Raw genomic sequence first — 24,045 nt, forward strand, 5'->3', positions numbered from 1 at the left:
GGAGCCTGGGGTGGAGGAGAGGAGTTAGAGAGGGAGCCTGGGGTGGAGGAGAGGAGTTAGAGAGGGAGCCAGGGGTGGAGGAGAGGAGTTAGAGAGGGAGCCTGGGGTGGAGGAGAGGAGTTAGAGAGGGAGCCAGGGGTGGAGGAGAGGAGTTAGAGAGGGAGCCAGGGGTGGAGGAGAGGGGTAAGAGAAGGAGCCTAGGGTGGAGGAGAGGGGTAAGAGAGGGAGCCTGGGGTGGAGGAGAGGAGTTAGAGAGGGAGCCTGGGGTGGAGGAGAGGAGTTAGAGAGGGAGCCTGGGGTGGAGGAGAGGAGTTAGAGAGGGAGCCTGGGGTGGAGGAGAGGAGTTAGAGAGGGAGCCAGGGGTGGAGGAGAGGAGTTAGAGAGGGAGCCAGGGGTGGAGGAGAGGGGTAAGAGAAGGAGCCTAGGGTGGAGGAGAGGGGTAAGAGAGGGAGCCTGGGGTGGAGGAGAGGAGTTAGAGAGGGAGCCTGGGGTGGAGGAGAGGAGTTAGAGAGGGAGCCTGGGGTGGAGGAGAGGAGTTAGAGAGGGAGCCTGGGGTGGAGGAGAGGAGTTAGAGAGGGAGCCAGGGGTGGAGGAGAGGAGTTAGAGAGGGAGCCTGGGGTGGAGGAGAGGAGTTAGAGAGGGAGCCAGGGGTGGAGGAGAGGAGTTAGAGAGGGAGCCAGGGGTGGAGGAGAGGGGTAAGAGAAGGAGCCTAGGGTGGAGGAGAGGGGTAAGAGAGTGAGCCTGGGGTGGAGGAGAGGAGTTAGAGAGGGAGCCTGGGGTGGAGGAGAGGAGTTAGAGAGGGAGCCAGGGGTGGAGGAGAGGAGATGGGTTAGAGAGGGAGCCTGGGGTGGAGGAGAGGAGTTAGAGAGGGAGCCTGGGGTGGAGGAGAGGAGTTAGAGAGGGAGCCTGGGGTGGAGGAGAGGAGTTAGAGAGGGAGCCTGGGGTGGAGGAGAGGAGTTAGAGAGGGAGCCTGGGGTGGAGGAGAGGAGTTAGAGAGGGAGCCTGGGGTGGAGGAGAGGAGTTAGAGAGGGAGCCAGGGGTGGAGGAGAGGGGTAAGAGAAGGAGCCTGGGGTGGAGGAGAGGGGTTAGAGAGGGAGCCAGGGGTGGAGGAGAGGAGTTAGAGAGGGAGCCTGGGGTGGAGGAGAGGAGTTAGAGAGGGAGCCAGGGGTGGAGGAGAGGGGTAAGAGAAGGAGCCTGGGGTGGAGGAGAGGGGTTAGAGAGGGAGCCAGGGGTGGAGGAGAGGAGTTAGAGAGGGAGCCAGGGGTGGAGGAGAGGAGTTAGAGAGGGAGCCAGGGGTGGAGGAGAGGGGTAAGAGAAGGAGCCTAGGGTGGAGGAGAGGGGTAAGAGAGGGAGCCTGGGGTGGAGGAGAGGAGTTAGAGAGGGAGCCTGGGGTGGAGGAGAGGAGTTAGAGAGGGAGCCTGGGGTGGAGGAGAGGAGTTAGAGAGGGAGCCTGGGGTGGAGGAGAGGAGTTAGAGAGGGAGCCAGGGGTGGAGGAGAGGAGTTAGAGAGGGAGCCTGGGGTGGAGGAGAGGAGTTAGAGAGGGAGCCAGGGGTGGAGGAGAGGAGTTAGAGAGGGAGCCAGGGGTGGAGGAGAGGGGTAAGAGAAGGAGCCTAGGGTGGAGGAGAGGGGTAAGAGAGGGAGCCTGGGGTGGAGGAGAGGAGTTAGAGAGGGAGCCTGGGGTGGAGGAGAGGAGTTAGAGAGGGAGCCTGGGGTGGAGGAGAGGAGTTAGAGAGGGAGCCTGGGGTGGAGGAGAGGAGTTAGAGAGGGAGCCAGGGGTGGAGGAGAGGAGTTAGAGAGGGAGCCTGGGGTGGAGGAGAGGAGTTAGAGAGGGAGCCTGGGGTGGAGGAGAGGAGTTAGAGAGGGAGCCAGGGGTGGAGGAGAGGAGATGGGTTAGAGAGGGAGCCTGGGGTGGAGGAGAGAAGTTAGAGAGGGAGCCTGGGGTGGAGGAGAGGAGTTAGAGAGGGAGCCTGGGGTGGAGGAGAGGGGTTAGAGAGGGAGCCAGGGGTGGAGGAGAGGAGTTAGAGAGGGAGCCTGGGGTGGAGGAGAGGAGTTAGAGAAGGAGCCAGGGGTGGAGGAGAGGGGTTAGAGAGGGAGCCTGGGGTGGAGGAGAGGGGTTAGAGAGGGAGCCAGGGGTGGAGGAGAGGAGTTAGAGAGGGAGCCTGGGGTGGAGGAGAGGGGTTAGAGAGGGAGCCAGGGGTGGAGGAGAGGAGTTAGAGAGGGAGCCTGGGGTGGAGGAGAGGAGTTAGAGAGGGAGCCAGGGGTGGAGGAGAGGGGTGAGAGAAGGAGCCTGGGGTGGAGGAGAGGGGTTAGAGAGGGAGCCAGGGGTGGAGGAGAGGAGTTAGAGAGGGAGCCTGGGGTGGAGGAGAGGAGTTAGAGAGGGAGCCAGGGGTGGAGGAGAGGGGTAAGAGAAGGAGCCTGGGGTGGAGGAGAGGGGTAAGAGAGGGAGCCTGGGGTGGAGGAGAGGAGTTAGAGAGGGAGCCAGGGGTGGAGGAGAGGAGTTAGAGAGGGAGCCAGGGGTGGAGGAGAGGGGTAAGAGAAGGAGCCTGGGGTGGAGGAGAGGGGTAAGAGAGGGAGCCTGGGGTGGAGGAGAGGAGTTAGAGAGGGAGCCAGGGGTGGAGGAGAGGGGTAAGAGAAGGAGCCTGGGGTGGAGGAGAGGGGTTAGAGAGGGAGCCAGGGGTGGAGGAGAGGAGTTAGAGAGGGAGCCTGGGGTGGAGGAGAGGAGTTAGAGAGGGAGCCAGGGGTGGAGGAGAGGAGTAAGAGAAGGAGCCTGGGGTGGAGGAGAGGGGTAAGAGAGGGAGCCAGGGGTGGAGGAGAGGGGTAAGAGAAGGAGCCTGGGGTGGAGGAGAGGAGTTAGAGAGGGAGCCTGGGGTGGAGGAGAGGAGTTAGAGAGGGAGCCAGGGGTGGAGGAGAGGGGTAAGAGAAGGAGCCTGGGGTGGAGGAGAGGAGTTAGAGAGGGAGCCTGGGGTGGAGGAGAGGAGTTAGAGAGGGAGCCTGGGGTGGAGGAGAGGAGATGGGTTAGAGAGGGAGCCAGGGGTGGAGGAGAGGAGAGGAGTTGGAGAGGGAGCCTGGGGTGGAGGAGAGGAGTTAGAGAGGGAGCCTGGGGTGGAGGAGAGGGGTAAGAGAAGGAGCCTGGGGTGGAGGAGAGGAGTTAGAGAGGGAGCCTGGGGTGGAGGAGAGGAGATGGTTTAGAGAGGGAGCCTGGGGTGGAGGAGAGGAGAGGAGTTGGAGAGGGAGCCTGGGGTGGAGGAGAGAAGTTAGAGAGGGAGCCTGGGGTGGAGGAGAGGAGATGGGTTAGAGAGGGAGCCTGGGGTGGAGGAGAGGAGAGGAGTTGGAGAGGGAGCCTGGGGTGGAGGAGAGGAGTTAGAGAGGGAGCCTGGGGTGGAGGAGAGGGGTAAGAGAAGGAGCCTGGGGTGGAGGAGAGGAGTTAGAGAGGGAGCCTGGGGTGGAGGAGAGGAGTTAGAGAGGGAGCCTGGGGTGGAGGAGAGGAGTTAGAGAGGGAGCCTGAGGTGGAGGAGAGGAGTTAGAGAGGGAGCCAGGGGTGGAGGAGAGGAGTTAGAGAGGGAGCCAGGGGTGGAGGAGAGGAGTTAGAGAGGGAGCCTGGGGTGGAGGAGAGGAGTTAGAGAGGGAGCCAGGGGTGGAGGAGAGGAGTTAGAGAGGGAGCCAGGGGTGGAGGAGAGGGGTAAGAGAAGGAGCCTAGGGTGGAGGAGAGGGGTAAGAGAGGGAGCCTGGGGTGGAGGAGAGGAGTTAGAGAGGGAGCCTGGGGTGGAGGAGAGGAGTTAGAGAGGGAGCCTGGGGTGGAGGAGAGGAGTTAGAGAGGGAGCCTGGGGTGGAGGAGAGGAGTTAGAGAGGGAGCCAGGGGTGGAGGAGAGGAGTTAGAGAGGGAGCCTGGGGTGGAGGAGAGGAGTTAGAGAGGGAGCCTGGGGTGGAGGAGAGGAGTTAGAGAGGGAGCCAGGGGTGGAGGAGAGGAGATGGGTTAGAGAGGGAGCCTGGGGTGGAGGAGAGAAGTTAGAGAGGGAGCCTGGGGTGGAGGAGAGGAGTTAGAGAGGGAGCCTGGGGTGGAGGAGAGGGGTTAGAGAGGGAGCCAGGGGTGGAGGAGAGGAGTTAGAGAGGGAGCCTGGGGTGGAGGAGAGGAGTTAGAGAAGGAGCCAGGGGTGGAGGAGAGGGGTTAGAGAGGGAGCCTGGGGTGGAGGAGAGGGGTTAGAGAGGGAGCCAGGGGTGGAGGAGAGGAGTTAGAGAGGGAGCCTGGGGTGGAGGAGAGGGGTTAGAGAGGGAGCCAGGGGTGGAGGAGAGGAGTTAGAGAGGGAGCCTGGGGTGGAGGAGAGGAGTTAGAGAGGGAGCCAGGGGTGGAGGAGAGGGGTGAGAGAAGGAGCCTGGGGTGGAGGAGAGGGGTTAGAGAGGGAGCCAGGGGTGGAGGAGAGGAGTTAGAGAGGGAGCCTGGGGTGGAGGAGAGGAGTTAGAGAGGGAGCCAGGGGTGGAGGAGAGGGGTAAGAGAAGGAGCCTGGGGTGGAGGAGAGGGGTAAGAGAGGGAGCCTGGGGTGGAGGAGAGGAGTTAGAGAGGGAGCCAGGGGTGGAGGAGAGGAGTTTGAGAGGGAGCCAGGGGTGGAGGAGAGGGGTAAGAGAAGGAGCCTGGGGTGGAGGAGAGGGGTAAGAGAGGGAGCCTGGGGTGGAGGAGAGGAGTTAGAGAGGGAGCCAGGGGTGGAGGAGAGGGGTAAGAGAAGGAGCCTGGGGTGGAGGAGAGGGGTTAGAGAGGGAGCCAGGGGTGGAGGAGAGGAGTTAGAGAGGGAGCCTGGGGTGGAGGAGAGGAGTTAGAGAGGGAGCCAGGGGTGGAGGAGAGGAGTAAGAGAAGGAGCCTGGGGTGGAGGAGAGGGGTAAGAGAGGGAGCCAGGGGTGGAGGAGAGGGGTAAGAGAAGGAGCCTGGGGTGGAGGAGAGGAGTTAGAGAGGGAGCCTGGGGTGGAGGAGAGGAGTTAGAGAGGGAGCCAGGGGTGGAGGAGAGGGGTAAGAGAAGGAGCCTGGGGTGGAGGAGAGGAGTTAGAGAGGGAGCCTGGGGTGGAGGAGAGGAGTTAGAGAGGGAGCCTGGGGTGGAGGAGAGGAGATGGGTTAGAGAGGGAGCCAGGGGTGGAGGAGAGGAGAGGAGTTGGAGAGGGAGCCTGGGGTGGAGGAGAGGAGTTAGAGAGGGAGCCTGGGGTGGAGGAGAGGGGTAAGAGAAGGAGCCTGGGGTGGAGGAGAGGAGTTAGAGAGGGAGCCTGGGGTGGAGGAGAGGAGATGGGTTAGAGAGGGAGCCTGGGGTGGAGGAGAGGAGAGGAGTTGGAGAGGGAGCCTGGGGTGGAGGAGAGAAGTTAGAGAGGGAGCCTGGGGTGGAGGAGAGGAGATGGGTTAGAGAGGGAGCCTGGGGTGGAGGAGAGGAGAGGAGTTGGAGAGGGAGCCTGGGGTGGAGGAGAGGAGTTAGAGAGGGAGCCTGGGGTGGAGGAGAGGGGTAAGAGAAGGAGCCTGGGGTGGAGGAGAGGAGTTAGAGAGGGAGCCTGGGGTGGAGGAGAGGAGTTAGAGAGGGAGCCTGGGGTGGAGGAGAGGAGTTAGAGAGGGAGCCTGAGGTGGAGGAGAGGAGTTAGAGAGGGAGCCAGGGGTGGAGGAGAGGAGATGGGTTAGAGAGGGAGCCTGGGGTGGAGGAGAGAAGTTAGAGAGGGAGCCTGGGGTGGAGGAGAGGAGTTAGAGAGGGAGCCAGGGGTGGAGGAGAGGGGTAAGAGAAGGAGCCTGGGGTGGAGGAGAGGGGTAAGAGAGGGAGCCAGGGGTGGAGGAGAGGGGTAAGAGAAGGAGCCTGGGGTGGAGGAGAGGAGTTAGAGAGGGAGCCTGGGGTGGAGGAGAGGTGTTAGAGAGGGAGCCAGGGGTGGAGGAGAGGGGTAAGAGAAGGAGCCTGGGGTGGAGGAGAGGAGTTAGAGAGGGAGCCTGGGGTGGAGGAGAGGAGTTAGAGAGGGAGCCTGGGGTGGAGGAGAGGAGATGGGTTAGAGAGGGAGCCAGGGGTGGAGGAGAGGAGAGGAGTTGGAGAGGGAGCCTGGGGTGGAGGAGAGGAGTTAGAGAGGGAGCCTGGGGTGGAGGAGAGGGGTAAGAGAAGGAGCCTGGGGTGGAGGAGAGGAGTTAGAGAGGGAGCCAGGGGTGGAGGAGAGGGGTAAGAGAAGGAGCCTGGGGTGGAGGAGAGGAGTTAGAGAGGGAGCCTGGGGTGGAGGAGAGGAGTTAGAGAGGGAGCCTGGGGTGGAGGAGAGGAGATGGGTTAGAGAGGGAGCCAGGGGTGGAGGAGAGGAGAGGAGTTGGAGAGGGAGCCTGGGGTGGAGGAGAGGAGTTAGAGAGGGAGCCTGGGGTGGAGGAGAGGGGTAAGAGAAGGAGCCTGGGGTGGAGGAGAGGAGTTAGAGAGGGAGCCTGGGGTGGAGGAGAGGAGATGGGTTAGAGAGGGAGCCTGGGGTGGAGGAGAGGAGAGGAGTTGGAGAGGGAGCCTGGGGTGGAGGAGAGAAGTTAGAGAGGGAGCCTGGGGTGGAGGAGAGGAGATGGGTTAGAAAGGGAGCCTGGGGTGGAGGAGAGGAGAGGAGTTGGAGAGGGAGCCTGGGGTGGAGGAGAGGAGTTAGAGAGGGAGCCTGGGGTGGAGGAGAGGGGTAAGAGAAGGAGCCTGGGGTGGAGGAGAGGAGTTAGAGAGGGAGCCTGGGGTGGAGGAGAGGAGTTAGAGAGGGAGCCTGGGGTGGAGGAGAGGAGTTAGAGAGGGAGCCTGAGGTGGAGGAGAGGAGTTAGAGAGGGAGCCAGGGGTGGAGGAGAGGAGATGGGTTAGAGAGGGAGCCTGGGGTGGAGGAGAGAAGTTAGAGAGGGAGCCTGGGGTGGAGGAGAGGAGTTAGAGAGGGAGCCAGGGGTGGAGGAGAGGGGTAAGAGAAGGAGCCTGGGGTGGAGGAGAGGGGTAAGAGAGGGAGCCAGGGGTGGAGGAGAGGGGTAAGAGAAGGAGCCTGGGGTGGAGGAGAGGAGTTAGAGAGGGAGCCTGGGGTGGAGGAGAGGAGTTAGAGAGGGAGCCAGGGGTGGAGGAGAGGGGTAAGAGAAGGAGCCTGGGGTGGAGGAGAGGAGTTAGAGAGGGAGCCTGGGGTGGAGGAGAGGAGTTAGAGAGGGAGCCTGGGGTGGAGGAGAGGAGATGGGTTAGAGAGGGAGCCAGGGGTGGAGGAGAGGAGAGGAGTTGGAGAGGGAGCCTGGGGTGGAGGAGAGGAGTTAGAGAGGGAGCCTGGGGTGGAGGAGAGGGGTAAGAGAAGGAGCCTGGGGTGGAGGAGAGGAGTTAGAGAGGGAGCCTGGGGTGGAGGAGAGGAGATGGGTTAGAGAGGGAGCCTGGGGTGGAGGAGAGGAGAGGAGTTGGAGAGGGAGCCTGGGGTGGAGGAGAGAAGTTAGAGAGGGAGCCTGGGGTGGAGGAGAGGGGTTAGAGAGGGAGCCTGGGGTGGAGGAGAGGGGTAAGAGAAGGAGCCTGGGGTGGAGGAGAGGAGTTAGAGAGGGAGCCTGGGGTGGAGGAGAGGGGTAAGAGAAGGAGCCTGGGGTGGAGGAGAGGAGTTAGAGAGGGAGCCAGGGGTGGAGGAGAGGGGTAAGAGAAGGAGCCTGGGGTGGAGGAGAGGAGTTAGAGAGGGAGCCTGGGGTGGAGGAGAGGAGTTAGAGATGGAGCCAGGGGTGGAGGAGAGGAGATGGGTTAGAGAGGGAGCCTGGGGTGGAGGAGAGAAGTTAGAGAGGGAGCCTGGGGTGGAGGAGAGGAGTTAGAGAGGGAGCCTGGGGTGGAGGAGAGGAGATGGGTTAGAGAGGGAGCCAGGGGTGGAGGAGAGGAGAGGAGTTGGAGAGGGAGCCTGGGGTGGAGGAGAGGAGTTAGAGAGGGAGCCTGGGGTGGAGGAGAGGGGTAAGAGAAGGAGCCTGGGGTGGAGGAGAGGAGTTAGAGAGGGAGCCTGGGGTGGAGGAGAGGAGATGGGTTAGAGAGGGAGCCTGGGGTGGAGGAGAGGAGAGGAGTTGGAGAGGGAGCCTGGGGTGGAGGAGAGAAGTTAGAGAGGGAGCCTGGGGTGGAGGAGAGGAGATGGGTTAGAGAGGGAGCCTGGGGTGGAGGAGAGGAGTTAGAGAGGGAGCCTGGGGTGGAGGAGAGGGGTAAGAGAAGGAGCCTGGGGTGGAGGAGAGGAGTTAGAGAGGGAGCCTGGGGTGGAGGAGAGGAGATGGGTTAGAGAGGGAGCCTGGGGTGGAGGAGAGGAGAGGAGTTGGAGAGGGAGCCTGGGGTGGAGGAGAGGAGTTAGAGAGGGAGCCTGGGGTGGAGGAGAGGGGTAAGAGAAGGAGCCTGGGGTGGAGGAGAGGAGTTAGAGAGGGAGCCTGGGGTGGAGGAGAGGGGTAAGAGAAGGAGCCTGGGGTGGAGGAGAGGAGTTAGAGAGGGAGCCAGGGGTGGAGGAGAGGAGATGGGTTAGAGAGGGAGCCTGGGGTGGAGGAGAGAAGTTAGAGAGGGAGCCTGGGGTGGAGGAGAGGAGTTAGAGAGGGAGCCTGGGGTGGAGGAGAGGAGTTAGAGAGGGAGCCTGGGGTGGAGGAGAGGAGTTAGAGAGGGAGCCAGGGGTGGAGGAGAGGAGTTAGAGAGGGAGCCTGGGGTGGAGGAGAGGAGTTAGAGAGGGAGCCTGGGGTGGAGGAGAGGAGTTAGAGAGGGAGCCAGGGGTGGAGGAGAGAAGTTAGAGAGGGAGCCTGGGGTGGAGGAGAGGAGATGGGTTAGAGAGGGAGCCTGGGGTGGAGGAGAGGAGTTAGAGAGGGAGCCTGGGGTGGAGGAGAGGAGTTAGAGAGGGAGCCAGGGGTGGAGGAGAGGAGTTAGAGAGGGAGCCTGGGGTGGAGGAGAGGAGTTAGAGAGGGAGCCTGGGGTGGAGGAGAGGAGTTAGAGAGGGAGCCTGGGGTGGAGGAGAGGAGTTAGAGAGGGAGCCAGGGGTGGAGGAGAGGAGATGGGTTAGAGAGGGAGCCTGGGGTGGAGGAGAGAAGTTAGAGAGGGAGCCTGGGGTGGAGGAGAGGAGTTAGAGAGGGAGCCTGGGGTGGAGGAGAGGAGTTAGAGAGGGAGCCTGGGGTGGAGGAGAGGAGTTAGAGAGGGAGCCAGGGGTGGAGGAGAGGAGTTAGAGAGGGAGCCTGGGGTGGAGGAGAGGAGTTAGAGAGGGAGCCTGGGGTGGAGGAGAGGAGTTAGAGAGGGAGCCAGGGGTGGAGGAGAGAAGTTAGAGAGGGAGCCTGGGGTGGAGGAGAGGAGATGGGTTAGAGAGGGAGCCTGGAGTGGAGGAGAGGAGTTAGAGAGGGAGCCTGGGGTGGAGGAGAGGAGTTAGAGAGGGAGCCAGGGGTGGAGGAGAGGAGTTAGAGAGGGAGCCTGGGGTGGAGGAGAGGAGTTAGAGAGGGAGCCTGGGGTGGAGGAGAGGAGTTAGAGAGGGAGCCTGGGGTGGAGGAGAGGAGTTAGAGAGGGAGCCAGGGGTGGAGGAGAGGGGTAAGAGAAGGAGCCTGGGGTGGAGGAGAGGAGATGGGTTAGAGAGGGAGCCTGGGGTGGAGGAGAGGAGAGGAGTTGGAGAGGGAGCCTGGGGTGGAGGAGAGGAGTTAGAGAGGGAGCCTGGGGTGGAGGAGAGGGGTAAGAGAAGGAGCCTGGGGTGGAGGAGAGGAGTTAGAGAGGGAGCCTGGGGTGGAGGAGAGGAGTTAGAGAGGGAGCCTGGGGTGGAGGAGAGGAGTTAGAGAGGGAGCCTGAGGTGGAGGAGAGGAGTTAGAGAGGGAGCCAGGGGTGGAGGAGAGGAGATGGGTTAGAGAGGGAGCCTGGGGTGGAGGAGAGAAGTTAGAGAGGGAGCCTGGGGTGGAGGAGAGGAGTTAGAGAGGGAGCCAGGGGTGGAGGAGAGGGGTAAGAGAAGGAGCCTGGGGTGGAGGAGAGGGGTAAGAGAGGGAGCCAGGGGTGGAGGAGAGGGGTAAGAGAAGGAGCCTGGGGTGGAGGAGAGGAGTTAGAGAGGGAGCCTGGGGTGGAGGAGAGGTGTTAGAGAGGGAGCCTGGGGTGGAGGAGAGGAGTTAGAGAGGGAGCCTGAGGTGGAGGAGAGGAGTTAGAGAGGGAGCCAGGGGTGGAGGAGAGGAGATGGGTTAGAGAGGGAGCCTGGGGTGGAGGAGAGAAGTTAGAGAGGGAGCCTGGGGTGGAGGAGAGGAGTTAGAGAGGGAGCCAGGGGTGGAGGAGAGGGGTAAGAGAAGGAGCCTGGGGTGGAGGAGAGGGGTAAGAGAGGGAGCCAGGGGTGGAGGAGAGGGGTAAGAGAAGGAGCCTGGGGTGGAGGAGAGGAGTTAGAGAGGGAGCCTGGGGTGGAGGAGAGGAGTTAGAGAGGGAGCCAGGGGTGGAGGAGAGGGGTAAGAGAAGGAGCCTGGGGTGGAGGAGAGGAGTTAGAGAGGGAGCCTGGGGTGGAGGAGAGGAGTTAGAGAGGGAGCCTGGGGTGGAGGAGAGGAGATGGGTTAGAGAGGGAGCCAGGGGTGGAGGAGAGGAGAGGAGTTGGAGAGGGAGCCTGGGGTGGAGGAGAGGAGTTAGAGAGGGAGCCTGGGGTGGAGGAGAGGGGTAAGAGAAGGAGCCTGGGGTGGAGGAGAGGAGTTAGAGAGGGAGCCTGGGGTGGAGGAGAGGAGATGGGTTAGAGAGGGAGCCTGGGGTGGAGGAGAGGAGAGGAGTTGGAGAGGGAGCCTGGGGTGGAGGAGAGAAGTTAGAGAGGGAGCCTGGGGTGGAGGAGAGGGGTTAGAGAGGGAGCCTGGGGTGGAGGAGAGGGGTAAGAGAAGGAGCCTGGGGTGGAGGAGAGGAGTTAGAGAGGGAGCCTGGGGTGGAGGAGAGGGGTAAGAGAAGGAGCCTGGGGTGGAGGAGAGGAGTTAGAGAGGGAGCCAGGGGTGGAGGAGAGGGGTAAGAGAAGGAGCCTGGGGTGGAGGAGAGGAGTTAGAGAGGGAGCCTGGGGTGGAGGAGAGGAGTTAGAGATGGAGCCAGGGGTGGAGGAGAGGAGATGGGTTAGAGAGGGAGCCTGGGGTGGAGGAGAGAAGTTAGAGAGGGAGCCTGGGGTGGAGGAGAGGAGTTAGAGAGGGAGCCTGGGGTGGAGGAGAGGAGATGGGTTAGAGAGGGAGCCAGGGGTGGAGGAGAGGAGAGGAGTTGGAGAGGGAGCCTGGGGTGGAGGAGAGGAGTTAGAGAGGGAGCCTGGGGTGGAGGAGAGGGGTAAGAGAAGGAGCCTGGGGTGGAGGAGAGGAGTTAGAGAGGGAGCCTGGGGTGGAGGAGAGGAGATGGGTTAGAGAGGGAGCCTGGGCTGGAGGAGAGGAGAGGAGTTGGAGAGGGAGCCTGGGGTGGAGGAGAGAAGTTAGAGAGGGAGCCTGGGGTGGAGGAGAGGAGATGGGTTAGAGAGGGAGCCTGGGGTGGAGGAGAGGAGTTAGAGAGGGAGCCTGGGGTGGAGGAGAGGGGTAAGAGAAGGAGCCTGGGGTGGAGGAGAGGAGTTAGAGAGGGAGCCTGGGGTGGAGGAGAGGAGATGGGTTAGAGAGGGAGCCTGGGGTGGAGGAGAGGAGAGGAGTTGGAGAGGGAGCCTGGGGTGGAGGAGAGGAGTTAGAGAGGGAGCCTGGGGTGGAGGAGAGGGGTAAGAGAAGGAGCCTGGGGTGGAGGAGAGGAGTTAGAGAGGGAGCCTGGGGTGGAGGAGAGGGGTAAGAGAAGGAGCCTGGGGTGGAGGAGAGGAGTTAGAGAGGGAGCCAGGGGTGGAGGAGAGGAGATGGGTTAGAGAGGGAGCCTGGGGTGGAGGAGAGAAGTTAGAGAGGGAGCCTGGGGTGGAGGAGAGGAGTTAGAGAGGGAGCCTGGGGTGGAGGAGAGGAGTTAGAGAGGGAGCCTGGGGTGGAGGAGAGGAGTTAGAGAGGGAGCCAGGGGTGGAGGAGAGGAGTTAGAGAGGGAGCCTGGGGTGGAGGAGAGGAGTTAGAGAGGGAGCCTGGGGTGGAGGAGAGGAGTTAGAGAGGGAGCCAGGGGTGGAGGAGAGAAGTTAGAGAGGGAGCCTGGGGTGGAGGAGAGGAGATGGGTTAGAGAGGGAGCCTGGGGTGGAGGAGAGGAGTTAGAGAGGGAGCCTGGGGTGGAGGAGAGGAGTTAGAGAGGGAGCCAGGGGTGGAGGAGAGGAGTTAGAGAGGGAGCCTGGGGTGGAGGAGAGGAGTTAGAGAGGGAGCCTGGGGTGGAGGAGAGGAGTTAGAGAGGGAGCCTGGGGTGGAGGAGAGGAGTTAGAGAGGGAGCCAGGGGTGGAGGAGAGGGGTAAGAGAAGGAGCCTGGGGTGGAGGAGAGGGGTTAGAGAGGGAGCCAGGGGTGGAGGAGAGGAGTTAGAGAGGGAGCCTGGGGTGGAGGAGAGGAGTTAGAGAGGGAGCCAGGGGTGGAGGAGAGGGGTAAGAGAAGGAGCCTGGGGTGGAGGAGAGGGGTAAGAGAGGGAGCCTGGGGTGGAGGAGAGGAGTTAGAGAGGGAGCCAGGGGTGGAGGAGAGAGGTAAGAGAAGGAGCCAGGGGGGGAGGAGAGGAGTTAGAGAGGGAGCCAGGGGTGGAGGAGATGGGTAAGAAAAGGAGCCTGGGGTGGAGGAGAGGAGTTAGAGAGGGAGCCAGGGGTGGAGGAGAGGGGTAAGAGAAGGAGCCTGGGGTGGAGGAGAGGGGTTAGAGGGAGCCTGGGGTGGAGGAGAGGGGTAAGAGAAGGAGCCTGGGGTGGAGGAGAGGGGTTAGAGGGAGCCAGGGGTGGAGGAGAGGGGTAAGAGAAGGAGCCTGGGGTGGAGGAGTGGGGTAAGAGGGAGCCAGGGGTGGAGGAGAGGGGTAAGAGAAGGATCCTGGGGTGGAGGAGAGGAGTTAGAGAGGGAGCCAGGGGTGGAGGAGAGGGGTAAGAGAAGGAGCCTGGGGTGGAGGAGAGGGGTTAGAGGGAGCCTGGGGTGGAGGAGAGGGGTAAGAGAAGGAGCCTGGGGTGGAGGAGAGGGGTTAGAGGGAGCCAGGGGTGGAGGAGAGGGGTAAGAGAAGGAGCCTGGGGTGGAGGAGAGGGGTAAGAGGGAGCCAGGGGTGGAGGAGAGGGGTAAGAGAAGGAGCCTGGGGTGGAGGAGAGGAGTTAGAGAGGGAGCCAGGGGTGGAGGAGAGGGGTAAGAGAAGGAGCCTGGGGTGGAGGAGAGGGGTTAGAGGGAGCCTGGGGTGGAGCAGAGGGGTAAGAGAAGGAGCCTGGGGTGGAGGAGAGGGGTTAGAGGGAGCCAGGGGTGGAGGAGAGGAGATGATACATATTAAAGGATGGAGAGAGAGCCTAGGGAGTGGAGAGGTCCTTATGGACCCTGGTCAAAAGTAGTGAACTTAGTTGGGATGCAGGGTGCTATTGGGACACAGACTCAGCTGGTCCCTCTCCCTACCTATTGTGCAGTCACACACTGTGAAAGGTCCCTGTGCTCTCTAGTCCAGCACAACTCTGCTAGCTCCAACTTCTACTTCTAGCTTTAACACTCCACTAGCGTCAACTTTCACTGCTAGCTCCAACACTCTGCTAGCTTCAACTTTCACTGCTAGCTCCAACACTCTGCTGGCTTCACAACTCTGCTAGCTTCAACTTTCACTGCTAGCTCCAACACTCTTCTAGCTTCACAACTCTGCTAGCTTCAGCTTTCACTGCTTGCTTCATTTCTCTGGTAGCTTCATCTTTCACCAGTCATTCCTCCCTCTCCGTCGGAGGCCAAGCGCTGCTCCTTGCCAAGAGCTTCACTTACTTACACACGTCCACCCAGTCATCTGTGTGTGTGGATCTATTCCCATGAAAGGCAGAAACAAAACACCAAAGAACCCCAACCTCAGACTGCTGGGAACCATTAAAGGAGCGATTAGAACTGCATGTGTGTGTGTTTGTGTGTGTGTGACTCAGTCCCTCTTTTGAGACTTTGATAACACCCACACACACGCACACTATTTGCCGTTTGGTCTTCTGGGCTTTGTTGTGGTGTGTGAGACATGCGTTGACCCTGGCTCCACCCCTCCCCCACTGCCCCACCAATAAGGAACCACGAATCCCCTGCTCGGCTGAGGCGACAGAAGCAGGAAGCTGTCAAGATCTATCAGGTGTGTCACAGAGAGAGGGCATCCATCTTGATCTGGTTCCAGTATGTGTTTGTGTGTGTGTGTGTGTGTGTGTGTGTGTGTGTGTGTGTGTGTGTGTGTGTGTGTGTGTGTGTGTGTGTGTGTGTGTGTGTGTGTGTGTGTGTGTGTGTGTGCATGTGTGTATGCGTTCGTGCCTTGCCCATCTTGAACTGGTACCAGCAATGCAGGTAATTAGTCAGTATAATAACAGTTAATGGCATGAGTTAATCCTCTGACCACCTGGTCTGCTCCTGTCCTATCCTGTCCACCGGCCCAGGCCAGGGTCTACGATGACAGGAGAAATGGTCCCATCTCTACACATTCTGGTTATGTTCCCATTACACCAGCACAACAGGGAGCTGTGTTGGAGAAGCCTACTACAGATCATGGTAACCTTGGATCCTTCTGGGTGGAGGATGGGTGTCTCCTAACTCTATTAGGGGTTCTTTCCCCCTCCACTGGGCTCAATGGAAATATTAAATCATCAAACTATGTGTGTCGAGTTTCCCTTTGACCCAGATTAATCCCAGTCAACTCCTGGATTAAACCTTTTAATTTAGGATCATTTTTGGTCCAGGAGTTGGCTTAATCTAGGTCTGAGAATTTGCCCCTGAAAGTTTAACATTTTTATCAATTTGTGTAAGACGACACTGTTCCCTAGACTAATCCTATTAATAGAAGAAACTACTAGAATGTCTAACATGAGAAGAAACATGTGAGAGCAAGGAAATATCTTTACCTTAGTGCACCCCAGTCTTCAGAACTGTGACTGCTCTACTCTAATACAACCATACATACACAGTAAAACACTACGTAAACCAAAGAGACTGGAACTGGAAACATCCTAAATATGTTCTCTCTCTCTCTCTCTCTCTCTCTCTCTCTCTCTCTCTCTCTCTCTCTCTCTCTCTCTCTCTCTCTCTCTCTCTCTCTCTCTCTCTCTCTCTCTCTCTCTCTCTCTCTCTCTCATTAGGACGGGATCACTGGGGAGTCACAGCGGCTGAAACTATTCCAGCCACTAACTCTGACCATACTAAAGGCTCTGGGGCAAGTTATCTCAGAGAGTACAGAGATACAGAGAGAAAACAACAAACTTAAAACAGAACCAACACAACTCCCCTCGTCCATCCTTCCCCTCCCGCCTCACTCTCTCTTTGACGGTTGCGGCTCATTAAAGCATGAAATTGAATGGAGTCAGTGCTGTGCCCTCTCTTTCCTCTGCTCCCAGGGCCAGGTAACGAGAAGGAGAGGGAAGCCCTAATCTCAGCGATGCATTGCATTGCAGGCCTGGTGTGTGTGTGTTTGTGTGTGTGTGTAATCTCAGCGCAGCACGGCAGCCCTGCCCGTTGCGTGTCTAGCAGTGTGTGTTCACTGCCAGCCACACTCGCTGCGGCCTTCTGCTATGGAAAAAGTTGTTAAACTGCAGCCAGATAGCTGGATCGTTACTTACAGCGGTGGTGGTTGTTACAGCTGCAGCAGTGTTGGTGGTGGTTAGGTTTAGCGCTCAGGTAGGCAGGCCTACGCAATGTACTGGGGTAACTTCGTTAACTCTGATTCGTCTCTCACACGACATCTCTTCACACTTCCCTGTTTATACTGTTTTAACTGTGCTGGGGCCTGATTATAGGTTGAACCTTATGAGACTCTCTCACAGACCCAACCACATGCAAGCTAGTAATATGGTACCAATAGCCTTCTGACATCACACCATGTGTTCACAGTACAGCTGGCAACTACATGATCGCTCTCGTGAGAAAACAATACTGTATGCCAGTGTTACCGACTGGGTTTGAACTCGTCCCCTGCATGCCATAAGGCTGTGTTATCCAGCTGAGCTAAATCCTAGGCATTAGCTTGGGGAGCTGACAAAAGTCTTCAGGTGTCAGACTAGGTTACCTTTTCTGTGAGCGTGGTTCACCAAATCACTTCCATTACACTAGGAGTTGTTTAAATGACCCACCAGTATTAGGGTTGAGGCTGAATGTCCCTCCAGCGTTGCCAGTCTCGATGAAGTAGCTGACCCGTCCGTTCTCCCCCTGGTCGGCATCTCGCGCCACAACGTAGAGAACCACGAAGCCCACAGGCTGGTCCTCCATGACACTGACCGCGGAAGGCGAGGTAAACACTGGAGCGTTGTCGTTCTCGTCTGTCACAAACACCCTCGCTGTCACCGAGCCCCAGCGCCGCTGGCTGCCGTTCAGGGCGGAGTCTGTCGCCTGGACGACCAGGATGAGGGAGGAAGTAACCTCATGGTCCAGTTCCTGCGCCAGGGTCAGGACGCCAGTGGAAGGGTGAAGTGTCAGGATGTCAGGGAGGTCAGGGTACTGGAACACAGTAGAATTAAATATAACTTTATCAGTCAAGGGTACTGGAACAGAGTAGAATAGAATATAACGTTTTTAGTCCAGGGTACTGGAACAGAGTCAAATACAATATAACTGAAACAGAAGAGAATACAGAAGAGAATAACTTTATTAGTTCATCTGCAGAGATATAAATTATTATTCTGCTCTACTCCCAAAGCCACTAGTTTAAGGGGTTAAGTGTCTTGCTCAAGGGCACAACGGCAGGAGATGGTCTAGTTGCCAGTGAGTACATCTCCAATTTTCACGACCGGTCTGGAATTTGAAACAGCAATGTGCCTGTTACTGATTTTTGCTTCTCTAAACTGTGGGTCCTACCCCTAACCTCCTAACACTAACCTGCTAACCCTAACCTCCTAACCCTAACCACCTAACCCTAACCTCCTAACCCTAACCTCCTAACCCTACCTGGTGCAGGATGGAGTAGGTCAGCAGGCTGTTGGGTCCTGATCCGTCCTGGTCCGAGGCCTGGAAGGTGTAGATGGATGCCCCAGGCTCCATGTTCTCAGGTATCACCATGGTAACGGGGTCCTCTGGGAAGCAGGGTGCGTGGTCGTTGCTGTCCTTCACCTCGATGTCCAGCTGCACCAGGTGGCTGCTGGGTAATGTCATGGAGAAGTTGTCCACCTCTATCTGTAGTGTATAGCGGGCAGATCGCTCGTAGTCCAGCTCCCTTGCCAGGTACACGTCACCTGTCTGACGGTCCACCATGAACGTTCCGTCTCGGTCTGACCCGCCCACCACCGTATAGGTCACCTGACCAGCCTCAGGGAGCTCTAAGCTGTCATGTGACTTCACAGAGCCAATCACAGAGCCCGGTTTGGCCTCCTCGACGGAGTTGAAGTATATGGAGAGGGAGTTGGCTTTGGAAGGAGCTCTGCTCGCACTCAGGACCTGTGGACAGAGAGATAGGGAATTGGTAAGCATATTGTATATCCTCAATACACCACTCAGGACCTAGTAAGAGCCATAGGGATATGGTAAGCATATATCATCAATATATTGGTGTTAAAGGTTTGTAGGTAGCTAACTTCATCACCAGGTTCAATAGCGAGAGCCGGCTGGAGGACAAAATTAGTAGCTAGCTAATCAATGTTTTTTATAACTGGGATCTTCAAACAATTTGTTAACCTTTGAGGAACATTTTGAGCAACTATGAAAATCCTGACATTAATGATAATCCATATAGCAAGATAGCTGAACATCAACCCTCAGCAGACTCACGCCATGTGTCTAATAAAGACCATTATACATGGCTAGCAGCAGTTGGAGCTACATTTTCCAATACAACGCTAAAGAATCCAAATATTCATGGGACGCTGTGAACCTGCAACAGATTTCTACCCACCCACTCTTTTTTCTCACTGTGAATAAAAGAAACGGAACGTTTTAAGAGTTTTTTACAAACTCCCACAACAGGCCTGCTAGTGCTAATCACGTTTAATCAGATAGGCATGTCACTGCCAGGAAAAATAATAAGGGATAAAAGTCAACATAATCAAAAAAGGAAATTGTAGTGAGCTTTCAGATCTCACTGCAGTGGGCTGGACTCGGGCGTCTACAGTATTGAGTTTTTACACCTCCCTTGATGACCAATCAGAAGAACATGAAAGACTTCAGCTTTGACACATCGCTCCCTTTGTATGGAAACAGGCACCAGAAGTTACACATATACCACATTGTTCTAATAAGCCTGTTTTTCAGTTCGCTCAAAGCAGGGGATGGAGTCACAGGGTTGAAATATCTGAGAGAGCGCGAGAGCGAGAGAGAGAGCGAGAGAGAGAGAGAACAAATGAATGAAAGTGAGAGAGTTAGACCAGGAGAAATAGAGAGAGAGAGCAAGACAAGGAGAAAGAGAGAGGAAGGAAAATAAAATAGTTTTGTCCATTTTTCTCCTCAACAAATACTTGTTGATGCTTAATTCATAACAACCTATAATACCTTGATAAACCAGAGTGACACTATACAGCACCCCTATGTTGGCAGTCACTAAACAGCCCATGCTCTTTATGAAACATAATATGACAATCTGTTAATTAACTCCACATTAGACGGCAGATTGAAAATCAACAAGCGTTAGAATTTGTGAGATCATATCCTGTCCCTACTGCTGTACTTGTCTTGGACGAGGGCTCTGATGGAAACACGTCAACAGACAAGAACAACACAGCCATGTTTAATCCTATTACACACTCATTATTACTCACATTCTTCACGTCAGAAGAACAGGAGAAATGAGGGAAGGAAAAAAGAAAAGAAATAAGGAACACCGAGATGCTGTTTTACTGCAGCCATTACAAGACCCTTCTATTTTCCTGGAACCTTAAAGATTCCGGTGCTGTGTTCCAAATGGCAACCTATTCCCTACATAGGGCACCGGTCAAAAGTAGCACTATATAGGGAATAGGGTGTCATTTGGGAGGCATCTTGAATTTACAGCTACAGAGTTCCTTCCATTGTGCTGGCCTGGTCGGTCACTATTAAGTTGTATATTAAATATTAATTAAATTAACTTGAATGGTGTTTTTATGTGGGTGCATATCCCAGGCGGTGTCGTATTGAAGTGAGGCTACTGTATTAAAAGTGTTGAAGTCATTCAGTATGGCCTTGATCAGAGGAATCACAGCTGGTGATCATCATGGGCCAGATGGGAGCACTTGATTCATACCTACTGTAGTTTTCCATCTCTTACTCAAAGAGATATTCCCCCTTTTGAAAAGTCACAGAGGAGGGAGGGAGGGAGGGAGGGAGGGAGGGAGGGAGGGAGGGAAGGAAGGAAGAAAGAAAGAAAGAAAGAAAGAAAGAAAAAGAAAGAAAGAAAGAAAGAAAGAAAGAAAGAAAGAAAGAAAGAAAGAAAGAAAGAAAGAAAGAAAGAAAAGGAGGGAAGGAAGGTTGTCAGAAATCAGACTGGCACGTCTATTTGGAACGACTTTGCTGTGAGGAGCCAGACATCTAGAGCAAGCTTGACTTAGTACTTCTCCCAATACTTTTGTTAAATGTGGGATATTTGATAGATTGGTGTTGGCTATGATCTAGTAGTTTTCTGACCTTTAGGATTAGGATACAGCTAGATCTGTGAGAAGAAAGGTGGTAGGGGATAGGAGATAGCAGTCTGAAGTAGGGGTCTCACCTGTATGTGTAGTGTACAGGTAGCGCTGTGAGAGGGAAGGAGTTATGGGCTAGGAGTTAGGGGTTAGGGGTCTCACCTGTATGTGTAGTGTACAGGTAGCGCTGTGAGATGGCTGGCCTCGGTCAGTGGCGGTCACAGTGAAGCTGTACTCAGCTCTGTCAGAGTGACTCAGAGGAGAGGAGGAACGCAGTTCACCTGTAGTAGGGTTCAGAGAGAAACGCTCTGCTCTGGGACCTGTAGAGGAGGGAGGGATGAGAAAAAGAGAGAGAAAGAAAAAGAGAGACCGAGAGAGAGAGATACAGAGTGAGTGAGTCCAACAATGCCAGAAGAAAACAATGCATTCCTCACATAATCACTCAACGGCAGAAAACAGCAAATTACTCTTCAATCATTAACTTACGCAAAATCCCTCCCTTCCTCTCTCCCTCTCTCTCTTCCTTCTTCCATCCCTCTCTCACCTGACATGAAGTAGTACACAGTGCCGTTCTCTCCCTCATCAGGGTCCTTGGCCTGTACTTTCCCCAGCAGTAGACCTGATGCCTGGCCCTCCATCACCTACGGAAAGAAATCACAAGGTAAAATGGTCACTTGTTTTCTTCTCAACGTTGACCACTAACATATCATGTGAGACCCCATGCCCTAAGGGCCCTGGTCAAAAGTAGCATACAATATAGGGAATAGGCTGCCATTTGGGACGCAGACTCAGTATTACCTGCATGGTCAGTCCTCTGCCAGGCTGGCTGTGTCTGAAGGAGGGAGTGTTGTCGTTCTCATCCAGGACGGTGATAAAGGCTGTCCCTGTAGCGCTGCGTGGGGGAGTACCTCCATCCTGAACCACCAACAACACCTGGTAACTACTCTGCTGCTCCCTGTCCAAACCTACACGGGTACTGATCTCAGCTGAGGGAGAGAGGGAGAGGACACAGGGAGAGAGTGAGAGAAATGGGAGGGAGAGAAGAAATTATGAGAAATTAAAGGGAGAGCATGTCGTCTTTGATCACCCACACACACACACACGCGCGCGCACACACACACACACACACACACACACACACACACACACACACACACACACACACACACACACACACACACACACACACACACACACACACACACACACACACACTAACACACACACACAGGCATGGCAGGAACCTGAACAGCTGCAGTGAAGGTCAGAGTTATCTCGCGAGCGGCTACACACAATCTCACAGCAGGCCAATTAGGGCCCACCAGGAGCCTCAACACTGCAGCTAACCTGATTTATTTTCACAGAGAACAGACAGCACAGGGATCTGCAGTAGGAGAATGAGTGAGGATGAATGGTCATGTAAATTGTGGTGTTGTGTGTCTATTCTGAGTGTCACATCTGAAGTTCCTGTGGTAAATATAAAGTTATTATACACTGAGTGTACAACACAGGTGGTTGGTGGCACCTTAATTGTTGGAGGACGGGCTCGTGGTAATGGCTGGAGCAGAATTGGTGGAATGGTATCCATTTACAGCCTCCACTGTTGTACAAGACATAAGGAACACCTGCTCTTTCTATGATATAGACTGACCAAGTGAATCCAGGTGAAAGCTATGATCTCTTATTGATGTCAATTGTTAAATCCACTTCAATCAGTGTAGATGAAGAGGATGAGACAGGTTAAAGATGGATTGTTAAGCCTTGAGACAATTGAGACATGGATTGTGTATGTGTGCCATTCAGAGGGTGAATGGGCAAGACAAAATGCCTTTGAATGGGATATGGTAGAAGGTGCCAGGCACACCGGTTTGTGTAATGAACTGCAACGCCGCTGAGTTTTTCATGCTCAACAGTTTCCCGTGTGTATCAAGAACGGTCCACCTCCCAAAGGACATCAAGCCAACTTGACAACTGTGGGAAGCATTGGAGTCAACATGGGCCAGCATCCCTGTGGAACACTTTCGACACCTTGTAGAGTCCATGCCCCGACGAATTGAGCCTTTTCTGAGGGCAAAAGGGGGGGGGGGGGGTGTAACTCAATATTAGGAAGGTGTTCTTAATGTTTTGTACACTCAGTGTATCTTTTTTTGTTCCATTCATTAACCAGTCTTTGAACTACCTGTGTGTGAGTTGATCTGGAAGTTTCTGTCTGGGTGTAGGAGTCTGTAACTGAGCCTGCCGTTGAGCCCTGAGTCGCGGTCCATAGCCGAAACTCGTCCGAACCCTGACCCCGCCGGAAGGTTCTCTCTCACAGCCAGGAAAGCCCTCTCCTGGGTCAAACGGGGTGAGTTGTCATTTTCATCGGTCACCGACACCCTCACCGTGGCACTGCCCGTCTTCTTCAGCTGCCCGTGGCCCGACGTGGCCAGAACCATCAACATGTACATGTCCTTCACCTGGGCAAAGGTCATGGACACACTTTTAACCTGTTATGGCTAGGGGGCAGTATTTTCACGGCTGGATAAAAAACGTACCCGATTTAATCTGGTTACCACTCCTACCCAGTAACTAGAATATGCATATACTTATTACATATGGATAGAAAACACCCTAAAGTTTCTAAAACTGTTTGAATGGTGTCTGTGAGTATAACAGAACTCATTTGGCAGGCAAAAACCTGACAAGGTTTCATGCAGGAAGTGGCCTGTCTGACAAGGTGTCGTTCTTCTTGTCTCTGTTTATTGAAGAGTGAGGATCTTAGCTGTCCCGTGACACTTCCTACGGCTGCCATAGGGTCTCAGAAGGCGGTAAAAAGCTGAATCGTGGCTTTGCAGGCTCTGGCTGAAAAAAAGTAGCGCGTTTGGGTAGTGGCTGGTTACAGTACTGTGAGACTCAGGCTCGTGCCCGCGTCGACCGAAAGCTTTGTTTACTTTCCTCTGTTTAGCTAAAAGGAGATTCCCGGTCGGAATATTATCGCTTTTTTACGAGAAAAATGGCATAAAAATGGATTTTAAACAGCGGTTGACATGCTTCGAAGTACGGTAATGGAATATTTAGATTTTTTTTGTCACGAATCGCGCCATGCGCGCGTCCCTGATTTACCATTTCAGATAGTGTCTGGGACGCACGAACAAAATGCCGCTATTCGGATATAATGATGGATTATTTTGGACCAAACCAACATTTGTTATTGAAGTAGCAGTCCTGGGAGTGCATTCTGACGAAGACAACAAAAGGTAATCAAACTTTTATAATAGTAAACCTGATATTGGTGAGTGCTAAACTTGCCGGGTGTCTAAATAGCTAGCCCGTGATGCCTGGGCTATGTACTTAGAATATTGCAAAATGTGCTTTCACCAAAAAGCTATTTTAAAATCGGACATATCGAGTGCATAGAGGAGTTCTGTATCTATAATTCTTAAAATAATTGTTATGCTTTTTGTGAACGTTTATCGTGAGTAATTTAGTAAATTCACCGGAGGTTTGCGGGGGGTATGCTAGTTCTGAACGTCACATGCTAATGTAAAAAGCTGGTTTTTGATATAAATATGAACTTGATTGAACAAAACATGCATGTATTGTATAACATAATGTCCTAGGGTTGTCATCTGATGAAGATCATCAAAGGTTAGTGCTGCATTTAGCTGTCTTCTGGGTTTTTGTGACATTATATGCTAGCTTGAAAAATGGGTGTCTGATTATTTCTGGCTTGGTACTCTGCTGACATAATCTAATGTTTTGCTTTCGTTGTAAAGCCTTTTTGAAATCGGACAGTGTGGTTAGATAAAGGAGAGTCTTATCTTTAAAATGCTGTGAAATAGTCATATGTTTGAAAAATTGAAGTTTTTGTATTTGAGGAATTTGTCATTCGCGCCACGCCTATCATTGGATATTGGAGCAGGTGTTCCGCTAGCGGAACGTCTAGATGTAAGGACATTACACTTTAAATGAAAGTTTGTCAGATGTTTTCAGGCCTCTAAAGAAGTCTAATAACAAGATGAATAAGACCTACATGATCGATATCAATCAAAGTGGCTCAGAAGCATTCAGTGTGCGGGTCTGGACAAGTTTCTATATCTTCCTGTCACATGTCCCTCACCTCTCTGTCCAGGGCGCTCTTCACAAACAGCCAGCCGCTGTCTGCTGCAATGCCAAACCCTGCTGCGTCTCCGTCAGGTCTCAGGTAGTACGCCAGTGGAGAGGAGGAGCCTAAACCCGTGGTGTCCAGGCTCAGAGCTCGCACCTGTAGATGGATGAATTAAGTAATTCATCAGAAATACATACACAGCCAAAACATTACAGAACTGACAGTTCTGTTAGATATGTGAGATATTATGTCTATTGTTATATACAGAAAAATGTGTCCAAGACAATGTTCCCCTTTCAGCCTGTGGATGAACAGTATACATGATGTGCAGCAGATATTGGGCCGGTTTCCCGGATACAGATGAAGCCTATTTTGGACAACAAAAATCGCTTTCAATGAAAATTCAAATTGTTTTTATTCCAGGGTATGATTACTATAGTCTGGGTCTGGGAAACCTGCCCTCAATATAATG

At 55.1% G+C, this 24,045-nt stretch overlaps 1 protein-coding gene across 1 annotated transcript in view; it reads right to left on the reverse strand.

The window, feature by feature from the left end:
• Positions 1 to 24,045, reverse strand: part of LOC106612868 (protocadherin-16) — a 196,225-nt gene that overhangs the window by 26,597 nt on the left and 145,583 nt on the right. The window contains exons 7-13 of the mRNA XM_045724531.2: positions 23,586 to 23,729; positions 21,666 to 21,942; positions 20,285 to 20,472; positions 20,031 to 20,127; positions 19,649 to 19,806; positions 16,851 to 17,336; positions 16,040 to 16,403 (exon numbers count right to left, since the gene is read on the reverse strand). Coding sequence (XP_045580487.2) covers positions 16,040 to 16,403; positions 16,851 to 17,336; positions 19,649 to 19,806; positions 20,031 to 20,127; positions 20,285 to 20,472; positions 21,666 to 21,942; positions 23,586 to 23,729 — 1,714 coding nt within the window. The remainder of the gene's footprint in view (positions 1 to 16,039; positions 16,404 to 16,850; positions 17,337 to 19,648; positions 19,807 to 20,030; positions 20,128 to 20,284; positions 20,473 to 21,665; positions 21,943 to 23,585; positions 23,730 to 24,045) is intronic.

The sequence above is a fragment of the Salmo salar genome, chromosome 09, assembly GCF_965601325.2.
Source record: "Salmo salar chromosome 09, fSalSal1, whole genome shotgun sequence".
NCBI lineage: Eukaryota > Metazoa > Chordata > Actinopteri > Salmoniformes > Salmonidae > Salmo > Salmo salar.